Source organism: Hemicordylus capensis, chromosome 2, assembly GCF_027244095.1.
Source record: "Hemicordylus capensis ecotype Gifberg chromosome 2, rHemCap1.1.pri, whole genome shotgun sequence".
NCBI classification, from domain to species: Eukaryota; Metazoa; Chordata; class Lepidosauria; order Squamata; family Cordylidae; genus Hemicordylus; species Hemicordylus capensis.
In genome coordinates, this window is record NC_069658.1 from 27,418,967 (window position 1) to 27,432,518 (window position 13,552).

General features: G+C 46.1%; 1 protein-coding gene across 2 annotated transcripts in view; it reads right to left on the bottom strand.

Moving 5' to 3' along the window:
- The window catches only part of LOC128345042 (leukemia inhibitory factor receptor-like), a 108,691-nt gene that overhangs the window by 59,279 nt on the left and 35,860 nt on the right, over window positions 1-13,552 (bottom strand). For both annotated transcript variants that reach the window (XM_053296344.1, XM_053296345.1), the window contains exons 2-5: window positions 13,055-13,222; window positions 5,707-5,830; window positions 2,717-2,862; window positions 1,184-1,347 (exon numbers count right to left, since the gene is read on the bottom strand). In XM_053296344.1, coding sequence (XP_053152319.1) covers window positions 1,184-1,347; window positions 2,717-2,862; window positions 5,707-5,830; window positions 13,055-13,136 — 516 coding nt within the window. In that variant the 5' untranslated portion in view covers window positions 13,137-13,222. The remainder of the gene's footprint in view (window positions 1-1,183; window positions 1,348-2,716; window positions 2,863-5,706; window positions 5,831-13,054; window positions 13,223-13,552) is intronic.

A 13,552-nucleotide genomic window follows, 5' to 3' on the forward strand; every position in this document is an offset into this window, starting at 1 on the left:
TGTGTAGACAATACTGAGCTAGATGGACAACGGTCTGATTCGGTATAAGGCCGCTTCCTAGGTTCCCATGTTGCAGAGACCAGCACGGATGCCACCACTCTTCCCCCTCACCTCCTGGGAGTGTGCGTTTTTGCTGACCTGTGCATCTCACTGTCATGCAGTCAAGGCTGGGTGCTGGAAGGGAGAGCACTGTGGCAGCAAGACACAGGGGCCAGCAAAACTGGACTGCCTGAGACCATAAAGAGCAGCGAGTGCGAGTCCAGGAGAAAGACAGAGAGTACTCCTTGCTGCCTGATGTCTAACTGCTGGTATTCTATTTGTCATTGATAACTTGCAGCAAAAACAGGATCCAGCTCAGTCATGAGGGAGCTCCCTGTGTGACCTGGAGGAAGGCCACTCTTTCCCACTCTAAGCTGACCCAAAGCAAAATGGGATTAACCTCATGTATGTAACAACTAGATCACCTTAAGTGGTGCAGTGGGGAAATGCTTGACTAACAAGCAGAAGGCTGCCAGTTCAAATCCCCACTGGTATGTTTCCCAGGCTATGGGAAACACCTAGATTGGGCAGCAGTGATATAGGAAGATGCTGAAAGGCATCATCTCATATTGCGCAGGAGATGTGAATGGTAAACCCCTCCTGTATTCTACCAAAAAGAAAACAACTGGGCTCTGTGGCTGCCAGGAGTTGATACTGACCCAATGGCACAATTTACCTTTACGTAACAGCTCCTTGGAGAAATGTCAAGATACGAATGATATAACTGAAATTATCTGTAACAAATTCAGGTGACACAACTTCAAAAGCATCTTTACTTTTTAAAAAGGGATCTGCCTCTAATCCTCAACCTCCTCCTCATCTTTATTTGTTAGCCACTCCATAACAAATTGTTCTCTGGGCGGCTCACAACAGACGATTAAAACATACACTAAAAACACATAATACATTAAATCATAAGAGACAAAAAAGAAGAAAAGAAAATACAAAGTACAATAGCTTAAAAACTCATTTTAAAATTAGTTAAAAATCAGATCAAATCTGAAAATAAGAATTTAAAAGGCCTGGATGAACAAAAAACGGTTTTTACCTAGCGACTAGAAGTACAAAGTGACAAAGAAAAGTATCAAATTTGGGATGGATGAAACAAATAATATTGCAGCAGAAGGCAAAAGCAACAACTTACTCGTGCTACTTCCTCCATGGGGTCTTTACGCAGGATCTGAATTTCCCAGAGTGCATCTAATTCATATGGAAATGCTGCACCACCATCCTTCCACTCCAGAATCAATGTTTGGGTTGAAAAGTTGGCACTCAAGCGCTCAATGCGTGGAGTGAGGGGAACAAGTGCTTGAAAAAAAGGAAGAGAGAGAACTAGATTCAGAACCACTTGGTATCGACACTGGCAAGCATGACTTAATTGCTGCTTCTCCCTTCCATGAAAACAGCATTTTGAATTTAGCCCAGAAGCAGCCTCGTATCAGTGAACCTGCTGCAGGATGGGTGCAATACTCAAGTAGCAACGATGGCCCATGGGCAATCTTGTGGCAGCATTCAGGACTAGTTGAAGCATCTGAACTCTCTTCAAGGGCAGCCCCACATAGATCACATTACAGTAGTCCAATCTGGACTACCAACACATGAGTGACTGAGATCAGGTCTGATTTCTCTAAGTAGGGACGCAACTGGTGTACAGATTATGCATATGTATGGCTCAGAATGCACTGGGCTCTTCATGCAAGCCAGTTCAATGTGGCTCTCACCCAAACTACGTTAGGTGCTCCAACCAGCATTTATATCGCACCATCAGGGTAGAAGGCCTTTTACAGAGCACCATGAGCAAAGCTAGATGCCTGCCTTTGGGAGCTTACAAATCAATATTTTCTTATACAGAACTTTGGTCACCCACCCAAGTAGAAAAGCATAAATCAGTGTTCAAGCAAACTAATGTAGACAAAAAAGGGGCTGGTTCAGATGATACATCTAAGCCAGTCCCACCCACCTGCGATTAGGGACATGCAAGAGCATGTGCCTCTCCCCTTCTCTGTACGCCTTCCCTCTCTAATTGTGTGGGGAGTGGTACTTTGTCCAAACTGCCACCTCGCACACAATCTGGAGAAGGGGCAAGGCACACAGCATTAAACATAGAAATATAAAATCTGGGTAGAAGTGACTGTGTGGGAGCAAGGTAGGAAGAAAAACTACCCAGGTTTCCCTCCTACCTTGCTTCCACATAATCGAAAACTGGGAGCACACACAGCTCCCAAACCCGGGTAGAACAAAGTTTTTAATATAGGTCTACATCAGGTCTACTCACCTTCCGCCCTCCTGCAGATGTTGGCCTACAACTCCCATAATCCCTGGCTATTGGCCACTATGGCTGGGGATGATGGGAGTTGTACTCCAAAAGCAGCTGGGCGGGGGGTGCTAAGTTGAGCAGGCCTGGTCAACATGAACTGCTGAAACTTCTAACAGAGGATCCAACTCTGTCCTCCCAACAATGCAGCATCTTCTTCTTTCTGGGAAGGGTGCAGGCAGGGACAAGAGACAGAGCCTTCTCGGTTGTAGGCCCCGCAGCTCTGGAATACCCTTTCAGAAGAGCTTCACAGAGAGGGGTGAGTGTGAAGCATGAGGTGAGAAGAGGAGAAGGAAACATGCCCTGGAAGCATTAAGCACTGAAGTAAGGGCAATCTCTGTATAAAAAGTAATATATACTTACAAATATTATTCTCATGCAATACAAATGTTTTTTTAGCTATTGCTTTTCCAGAATGCAAGGTAATTATCTCGACGTTCCCAGGGTGATCAAATGATATAAGTTGAAAACTGGTCCTTTTATCCTTAGTTTCGGAACAATCTGAAGCACTAAAAAAAATTTTTTTATTTTTTTTTTAATTATACACACACACACACACACACACACACACACACACAATGGAACATGACATTTGGTGTATGTGCCTGGCTGAGGAGCCAATGGGGTGAAACTACCATCTGTGTAATTATGACTGAATGCCTCCAAATCAGAATCCGCCCCTGTCAATTTACCTGTTCTGGATGGGGTCACACTCCCCCTGAAACATACGTTTCAGGTATGTAGCTTGGGAGTGCTCCTGGATTCCAAACTCTCCGTGGTTTTTCAGGCTGAGGCAGTGGCCAGGAGTGCTTTTTATCAGCTTCGGCTGATACATCAGCTGTGCCCATTTCTGGAGCTGCTGAGCCCTCACCATGGGGAGTGATTCACCTCTCCTCAAGCCCCGTAAAGTAAGCACAGGAAAGAGGAGTGGGGATACTTTGGAGGATGAACTGTTTCTGCTACTGATATTTATATATCAACAAAACTGATTTATAAATCCTCAACAAAATCTCTTCAACAAATCTCGCCAACAAAATTCTCAAAGCGGTTTACATAGAAAAATAAAAAATGCATCAATAAGATGGCTCCCTGTCCCTAAAGGGCTCACAACCTTTAAAAAATCAGCACATAAGACAGACACCAGCCACAGCCACAGGAGGGATGCTGAGCTGGGGCTGGCTAGGGCCAGTTGCTCTCCCCCGGCTAAATCTTAGAGAATCACCACTTTGAGGTCCCTCTTTGCTCAATTAGCAGGGGTTGAGCAGTTCAGGTTCTGAATCAGTTCGGCTGAATCCAGCTTCAAACTGAATCCAACAGTTTGGGCTGAATTGGGCTGATCCACTGTGGGTCATGTTTGGTCAGTGAAGCTTTGCACAGCCTTATTGGAGACCAAAAGCTGTCAGCAGGGGCTGTCCATGGTGCTGTGGAGCTTGAGGCGAGGCACAAAATGCTGCCTTGCCCCAAGACCCTGGTGGGGCGAGCCCCCTTCAGAACCAATTCTTACAAGCTTTGAAAATGGCATGAGATACAGGGAGGAGGGCAAGTTGCCAACCGCTCCCTCTTCTCTCCTCGTGCTTCTTGAAAAATGTGTAAGGAGTGCTGTGGAAAGATGCTCCTTGCAATGTTTCTGAGGCTCAGATGTTCCCAAAGAGCTGCTCTAATGGCAGCAGCCGGAAGCATCTTGCCACAGTGCTGGTGCCCCAATAATCCACTTCCTGAGGCGACCGCCTCACCTCACCACACAGAAGGATCACCCCTGGCTGTTGGGAGCAGTGTTCCCTATAACAGGGATTCCCAGATGTTGTTGACTACAACTCACAGCAGCCTCAACTACAATGGCCTTTGGCTGGGGATTATGGGAGTTGTAGTCAGCAACATCTGGGAATCTCTGTTAGAAGGAACACTGGTTGGGAGATTTCAGTACCCACACTTAGGCCATCTTACATTGAACACTTCGAGAAGATGATACTGCATCAAAGCTCTTTAACTAGACTTGTTAATTTAAAGTGTTTTAAGGTTTTAATTTCCGTTTTAATTTATTTTATGTTGCTGTAAGGTTTGGACAAGGTTCTTGTGACAGTCCAACCTAATGTTGACCTGGGAATATTTGCTGAAAATACATTCAGCCAATATACTGTATATGGAGGATCTGAGGGGGTTCAAGGTTTGAGCATACAGAGGTTTCTTGGGGGTGGGCAGTTATTTTGTTTCTCATGTACGGTTAGTCTAAGATCTACAGCCTTCTCTGTGATGTTGCCCCAGATATGGAATTCCCTTTCTAAGGAAGTTTACATGACTATCTAGTTTACATGACTTTCTTCCCTGGCTTCCATCATGAAGCAGTTAAAGACTAATTTATTTCAAATAACTTTTATCTGGAAGATTTCTTCAGCTAGATCATTGCTGGTTTTAGTTCATGGCTGCATATATTTCAGGAAAGGTTATACAGTGGTTTGGAAAATCTTCACCTTTTAAATTTTGCATTTTATTGAAAGCCACTACCATGCTAAGGAATTGTATAGGCATACCTCCTTACCCACGGATCCAGCATCTGCTATTTCATGTATCTGTGGTTGGGGAACTGACACCCAACCTCAGCATACACTGGCGGGGGGTGGGGGGAGGGTTAAATCCATGTATCCACAGGTTGGGGTGGCCAGAAGTGGCCTTGGAGGTCATTTCCAGCCATTTTGCGTGTGGGAGGCATTTTGTGGCTCATTCTGTGTTTTTTTTAAAAAAAAACATTTCCCCCACCAAAAAGCATGGGATAATGGCAACATTCTGACTTCTGGGGGGCATTGCTGGACTGCTGGAGGCCATGGAACATGGTTGGGCACTTTACTTTGCTTTTGGGGGGAGGCCCTTTTTCCACCATTACAAAATCTGTAAGATTTTGCGGCCTCCAGAAACCTGAACCCTACGATCACATATACTTTAATGACGCGGTATTCATGGTTTCGCTATATCCGCAGTAATTGCAGAGAGCGGAACCACTGCAAATACCAAGGTCCACCTGTATAATGCAATCAATGTGAATAAATAATTTTGCTATCTCCTAGCTGTGCCTTAAGCAGTGGAAACTGATTCATGATATAGAATGGATACAAGCTGGTGTGTTGCAAGTCATTCCAGAACAGTAAACAATTTCATGAACATGGACATTGACAAAGCTATAGGATTGAGGTGGGCAAACTTGGCCCTCCAGATGTTATTGAACTACAACTCCCATCATCCCCAACCATGGTTGGGGATGATGGGAGTTGTAGTTCAACAACAGCTGGAGGGCCACGTGTGCCCACCCTTGCTACAGGAAATCTTTCACAAGAAAGCACCAAGAAATTGTTAGTTGTTACCTGGTCGTGGGACAGAATTTATAAGTAAATTCAGGGCTGGTTGCAGAGGCAGTAGTCCAGGTGCAATGAACTGTGTTCAAATCGTGCGTTATACATGTCAGGTTCTGAGGTGTATATGAAGAATCTAGAATTACAATATTAACGTTATTAAACAAACAAACAAAAACATGTGATGCTCCAAAATCCAGAGTAACAAAAATATAAACAACACATTTTCGGCACATTTTGTAATGAATGCAAATGGACTGAAAGCAAACACAGTCTGTCGCTTGAACACCTGAAGTCATTTTAGCAGCCCAGTCATAACCACAAAATATGGTTGAACAGTCATCTGGTCTCCCCCAGAGAGCCCTGGGAATTATAATTCTGTGAGGGGACTAGGAATCGCTAACATAAAATTCTCAATACTCCGAACAAATTACAAGCCCCAGGATGCTTTGGAGCAGTCGTAAGCTGCTATAAATATAAGATATAAATAACCTGTTTAATGCACCTATGATTGATTGATTGATTGATTTCTGTACCGCCCTTCCAAAAATGCTTCAGGGCGGTTTACACAGAGGAATGAATGAATGAATGAATGAATGAATGAATAAATAAATAAGGTGGATCCCTGTCCCCAAAGGGCTCACAATCTCAAAAGAAAAGAAAAGACACCAGCAACAGTCTCTGGAGGTACTGTGCTGGGGGTGGATAAGGCCAGTTAATCTCCCTCTGCTAAATAAAGAGAATCACCACATTAAAAGGTGCCTCTTTGCCAAGTTAGCAGGGGTAGTTATTATAATGCTTGATCAGGCTTGATTTTTGGATAGTGGGTGAAGATTCTTTTTTTTTTTTTTTTAATCCGTTAAGGAATTTGAACAGAGAACCTCAGAGATAATTTCTGGAAATGCTTGCCAGAGATTCTTATCATGCCAAGCTACATAAAAAGGTCATTCATACAACCATTACTGTTAGGGTGAGGAGGCAGGATACAATCTACCTTCCCCCACAAGATCCCCGCCGCTCTAGGATCATTCCTGCCACACACCCACATGACCGAAACATGAGCGATTCACGAGCAGCGAGGGGGTGGGGTGGGAGCAGGCTGTGGCCTTCCGCATCCCACAATGCTCCATGCAAGCAGTGCAGTGCATTGGGGGATCTCCCTGCTTCCAGGGGCTCTTGCCACCCAGCTCTATGGACTACAGGCAGCCCAAGTATTCATATGACTAGGGAGTGGGGTAGAAGGGTGTGCTTGCACCCTTCTCTACCTCACTATAACCCCGGGTACAAAACCGGGGCTACCCTGGTGCACAGTGCTACACGTGACCAGTCCTAGAGTAGGGCTGTCCAAGCCCGGAGAGGGCCGGTCACGTGAACGGCCTTAACAAGTTACGCGATACACGTTTACTGTTCAAAGACGACAAAGCTGAATCTCACAAACCACTGGCTTGACAGCATCTTAACTTGAGCACTGAAGTGATATCATGGGCCAACTCGGGACACCTCACCTGTACCATACAATCAGCATGGGTGGATGCTGTTAAGCTGGCAACTTGCGCTGCACTGCCTGGTGCAAAGCAAGGTGTATCATACTTGCCAATCGTTCAGCTGTTCAACAGCAAGGCTTACCCATCAGCTGTCCAATCTGACAAATTGTTAGGTCAGGAGGAGGGGAACAATGGGAATGTCACCAGCATCATATCACAGAGCTAGACACAAGGGCAGCACGGTCACACAAGCTTATGCTTACATTTAAAACCTTTTATTAAGAGCCTCGGCATACTGCATCATTTGTTAAGAAAAGCACAGATAAAAGTAGGAAAGGTCCAGCTCCAAAAACCAAACAGCACCAGTAGATAATGCAAATACTCACATCGCTCTATATAATTCTCTGACTTAGACATACCCATTGCTAATCTCATGCATAGCAGCTCTTGCGAGAGTTTACGTGGGAAGGGGGCAGTGCCATCCCTTGAGGTGTGTGGGGCTTGCGGCGAAGGGACCCGCCCCCTGCGTCTGACATCAGGGGCTGGGGAGTTCGGGGGCTGTGCGGAAGCTCCATGTGGGGACCGTCCCGGAAGCTCCAGCATGCCCTGTGCAAGCACGCAGGGCATGCTGGAGAGACCCCCAAGCCGGGAGGCTGCTTTTCAGCCTCCCAGCCAGGGGTCTGCTCATGAGTAGCTGCAGTGCGGAGCTGTGCTGCAGCAACTCATGAGCAAAAAAAACAGGTTTGTGGAGTGCTCACCCCGCAAACCCGGTTTAAGGGAAGGGTTACTTTGGCGGGTTAACCGCCTGCAGACCACCGGGCTCGCCTGCGAGCCCGGTGGTTGACACAGTCAGGCGAAATCGGGCTAGGCTATCCTAGCCCGATTTCGCCTGATCGTCAGAATAGCCTCTCTATGTGGCAACAGAACAGAAGCAGCTAAGCAGGGAGGATTAGCTGGGTTAGTTGGGATTTATCAATGGGTAAAGTACAGGAGAAATGACAACCATTTGCTTTGCTAGGAACTATTCAGGACAGGGGTTGCCAACCTGTGTTACTCCAGATGTTGCTGAACTACAACTCCCATCATCTCCAGCTATAATTTATAGTTGTAGTTCAGCAACATCAGCCGTCCCACAGGTTGGGAACCCCTGACTTAAGGAGTTAAAAATATTGTATGGAATATATATCAAATACACAAATATCTGTGCTTTGGTAACTTAAACGTTTATATAATAATTTTAAAAACTACCACCAATGGCTATTGGCCATGCTGTCCAAATGTAGAGCTGCTTCTTCATGCAACAGCGCCAGACTCAGAAAAGAGGAGGTTCCCTTGAATAAAGAAGGGCTGCATTCTGCAAATGGGATTCTAGCTCTGCATTCCTTTTGCTGCTTTAAGGTAATGGCTTGTTAATAGGCTAAAAAGAGCCATCATGGTTTTACGCACATGCAGACTGAAATCAATTAACACACTGTTTAATAAACTAATATTTGTACAATTAATTCAGTTCCGTTTCTTTGATCAAGTGACAGCCCTCATTTTAACATATTCACAGGACAGAAGTCTTTTCCCCATCAAACCTGGACAATGGCCTTTGGGGATAATGGAAGGTTTCATTCGACAACATCTGGGGAACTGAGGTTGGGAACCCCAGTCTTATGAAAAGCTTCTGAAAAATCTCTGCCCTGCATCTCTCTTCAACCTTCATCCTTCCCATACGTTTGCCGCTCTTTACTCAAGAGCAGTGTTCCCTGTAACAGGGATAATCAGATGTTGTTGACACTGTTGCAGCTGGCGATGATGGGAGTTGTAATCAGCAACATCTGGGAATCCCCGTTTCAGGGAACACTGCTCACGAGACATGGGTGAGTGGGGCTATTCCAAAAGCCTTTTTTTAAGAATACCACCTGAGGGGTCATGGCCAGCTCAGAAAGTTTGTTCAGCAGAGAGGAAAGCCTGTCCATGAAACATTCTGAAGGCCATACAAGTGTTGAAGCAAAGTCACAAAAACTGCGTTGTTTAACTACTTTTTAAAAGAGAGTGTATCGCCTATCGTCTTGAGGACAGCTACCTTATCTGTTCAGCATGTATCGACCAAACATCTCAGTCCAGGGAAACAGATGAATGAATATGTTTTGGCTTCTGGTGCATCGTAAAATGCCTCATTCCTTTTTATGCAGACAGAAGCCTGGCAATAATTTAAGTAGCAAATATTCACTCTCACAAAACAAATCTCATGGTTCAAGCCGTGTGGGGAACGCTTAAAACGTAAACAAACTTAAAGGAATGTCCCAGGTAAGCCAGAGGCTCTGTCCCAAAGTTTTTATGTCTATACCTACAGTTAGAAAGTCATAATATGATCTACTATTGCAGAGCAAGCCATAGCAAACCAAAGTAACCCATTACAATATTTTAAATTGCATTTGTCAGCTTTCCACCTCCAGCTGCGTCTATGCTGGCTAGGCCTATCAAAGACTATCAGCAGTGATAGCTAAAACAGAGCCTCCACCTTCAGATGCAGTATCTCTCTGAACGGCCAGTGCTGGGGCCAAGAGCAGAGGGCTCTTGTCTTCATGGCCTCCTCACAAGCTTCTAGAGCAGGGCTGCTCAACATTGGCCCTCCTGCAGATGTTGGCCTACAACTCCCATAATCCCTGCCTACTGGCCACTGTGGCTGGGGATAATGGGAGTTGTAGTCCAAAAACAGCTGGGAGGGGGCCTAAGCTGAGCAGCCCTGTTCTAGAGGTTAACCAGTGTTCGGAATGAAATGCTGAAATAGAGTGATGTTAGGTCTGATCCAGAAACACAGTTCTCAGAAGGAAGGCATCTGATCTTGACATGTTCCACTGTATGCTGCAGGGTATTGCGATCAGGGTCCAAACATCTCACACAGCACATGTTTCTACCAAATACTCTGCATGCACTGGGATCATAATTTCTCTATACTGCAGGTTTTGTCTCAGCTGTCAAAGAGACTGCAGAGCGCACAAAGGGAATGGCCAAGAGAAAGTAAAGCGTTCCCTCTAATTTATCACTGACCACATCACTAGATCTTAAAAATAATCCAGGGCACTGCAATGAGTCACTTGCAATTACACAAGACTCCCCACAATGACCTTCTACGCTGCATCCTTTCAGCAGGGAAACCTGATCCATGCTTCATGCCAGGCTGGACTGCTTTCCCTCCAGGAATTCAGTTGCCTCCAACGCACTCTGGGAACAAGCTACCCTGGCAGCTACAAGGCTAAGCTGGACACACTAGAACAGGAATCCCCACCCTTGGGTCTCCAGGTATTGGCTGAATTCAGACAAAATAAGAAACCAGGAGGTCCCTTTACCTCTAGTTTCCGAAGTCGCACATCCAAAATCAGCAAATCAGAGTTAAGGGCTAAAAGGGAACTGCAGTTTCCCTCACTAAACTCCACTCTGAACTTTCAGTCAGAGTGGAGTTTCGCCGTCCTTAACGCTGGTTTGCCGGTGCCCACATTACATCTGAACACTGGCACCGCAGTTTGGGCCCCAAAGAACCAGAGTTGAGGGAGGAAGCTCCTCCCTTACTCTGGACTGAATGGCTGTGCGGGCTGTCCATCTGTCGAGAAGGAAGCCCACACAGCCAGCTCCCCCTCCAGAGGGGTAACTCTCTCTTGTCCAAACACAGACAGGAGATTGTGGGGGGGGGGATGTGGATGTGGAATGCAATTCATCTGAACTGGGCCAGAGTTGGACTACAGCTCCCATCTTCGCCAGCCAACAATTGCCAAAGGAGATGGTGAGAGTTGGAGTCAAACAACAGATTACATTTCTAATCTGAGAGCCAGCATAGTGTAGTGGTTAGAGCACTGGATTAGGACCAGGGAGACCCGAGTTCAGCCATGAAACAAACAGGGCGATTCTGGGCCAGAGTCTTATCTCTCAGCCTAATCTGCCTCACAGGCACTGTTCCCTCTAAGGTGGAGAGGGAACCCCATGCAGCAGTTTCCAGCGGGCACATAGTCTCTGCTGCACCCACCACTGCTGCTCAACTGCCAGCCCGTTTCCCCCTCTCCCCGGCCAGGTTGCCACTGCCGCCGCCTCTTCCTCCTCCAGTTCCAGCTCTTCGAGACAGAAGAAGAGAAAAGGATGAAGGGAGGAGGATGGGAGGCAGCAGTGGCAGCTCCCTCACAGCAGCCCAGAGTCCGGAGCTGGGGGCCTGAGGGAGGAAGACAGGAGGTAGCGGAAGACCCCACCCCACCCCGGCAGCCCAGAGAGATCAGAGCTAGGGGGCAGGGGGGAGGTAAAAAAAAATCTGTAAGAAGTGGGCCCTACACCAGTCTAACATGTGGTGCCAATATGCAACTGGCCTTCACTTAGACATTATTTTCCCCCTCTTATCGCTTTTCCTATGGCTGAGATGCTTTTCCTTTTCTTGAAAAGCAGTAGGTAAATGTTTGTATTGGCGGTTTAAAAATACAAAAACAAAAAACCACCACAAAACATCCCCACCACTTGCAAAGCACACGCTTAAAGGAATGTGTCCTTCTGAAGAAGACTTGGAGTGAAGCAAAAAGTTTGGAATCAGCCATGGGGAATGAATGAATTCTTCCAGCAAAGCGTACTGTTGACATCCCTTGAGGTGGATTGCTGAACTCTGCAAAGCAAAGTTTATGATTTGTTTGCTAGTGTGCCCTGTCTCTTTAGGATTTGCCGCTCTCTGGTTGGTAAAATGTAAGAAGAGGACTTGTTTGATTTGGGTTATCATGAAAGAAATCCAGATGTTTGCTTTCTATTGCATTCCTTTTGTTACCTCCATTATACCTCCTATTGTTACGTCCATAACTTGACAAACATATACCTTATAACTTCATGTAAGCAACTCAGATAATCTTACATTCATATTTAGGCAGCAGAAGACAGTGAGGAGAGTCTCCCGATCAGTGAGACCCGCCGGAAGGGGTTCTGCAGGGAGAGTGGGCTTAGCCCACTCTTCCCGCAGACGATCAAGTCAGCAGCCCGGGCAGCTGAATCAGCCGCCCAGACAACTGTCGGCTCCGTAACAGAGCTGGGGGGGGCCTGCGGGAATTAGGGGCCCCGTGGCCCCCAGAAATTCCAGGATGCCCCACACGAGACCCCTGAGCCCAGGAGGCTGCTTGCAGCCTCCTGGCCGAGAGTCTCCTCGTGTGTTGCCCTGCTCGTTCCGCTAACGTGGGCTACGAGGAGGGCTACTCTGGCAGGCTAGCCGCCAGAGAACCACCGGGCTCGCCTGCAAGCCCACTGGTTCTCACGATGACTGGAAAGCAGGCTTAGCCCGCTTTCCAGTGATCATGGAATGCCCTCTGTGTGTTCCACTCTTAAAGCAACTGCCTCTCTCCCCTTCCGTATGTGAATTCATGGCCATGAATCAATTCTTTATTTCTTGTTGAAAAAATCATTGCACTTTCCAAACTCCTTGACTTCTGGAAGCTTTTATTCCATAGTCTGCATAGCAAAATCATGATTACTTTGATCTGACAGACATATTTTGGTGGTCCAGTACTATATAGGTGGGGACCGGGGGGGGTGGGGAAGGTATTTTTTTGTGTGCATTACTTATTTTCTGGTGGTGTGGGGGGTGGGAGGGAACACTGCTCACAGGGTTGTTGTGAGGATACACAGAACTATGTATACTGCTCTGGGCTCCTTGGAGGAAAGAGTAGGATATAAATGTAAAAACAAAGCCTGACTCCAAATGCTCACATGAAAGCCATAACAATCATCCTCTGTGTTCTAATGCACATATTAAATGCATTAAATGGTATTAAATAATACATTGAAGAGCAGGTATAAAATGCAGTGGGGTGGAGAATATAGAAGGGGAAACCACATGAGGAGATAGACAGAAATTATCAAATTGAACCAACCTGCCTCCTGGCTGTGGACCGAGTTCAGGAAACAAAGACCTGCTACTGCCAAGAGACAGTAGAGAATTTGGTTAATCCACATTCTCTTATAATTGTCTGGGATGAATTGGTCACCTCAAGCAGGAAAGAGCATCAACCTTTGCAGAGATAGGCTCTAATAATGGTTTTCTAAAAAGAAAAAAGAAAAGAGAGTGTAAATATTCAAATCTGAATGTTATCACTTGCAATGGTTAGAAAGTATATGAAGACACTTAGAGATCTGTGGATAGTATAGGGCAGGGGTTCCCAATCTGTGGTACTCCAGATATTGCTGAACTACAACTCCATCATCTCCATCACAATACATTGTAGCTGGGGATGATGGGAGTTGTAGTTCAGCAATATCTGGAGTACCACAGGTTGGGATCCCCTGGCATAGGCTTGATAAATCCCAGGCCCCTGAGAGCCATGGCACCTAGAAATTTAATGGTGCCTAGACTAAGATATTCAGGTAAAAGT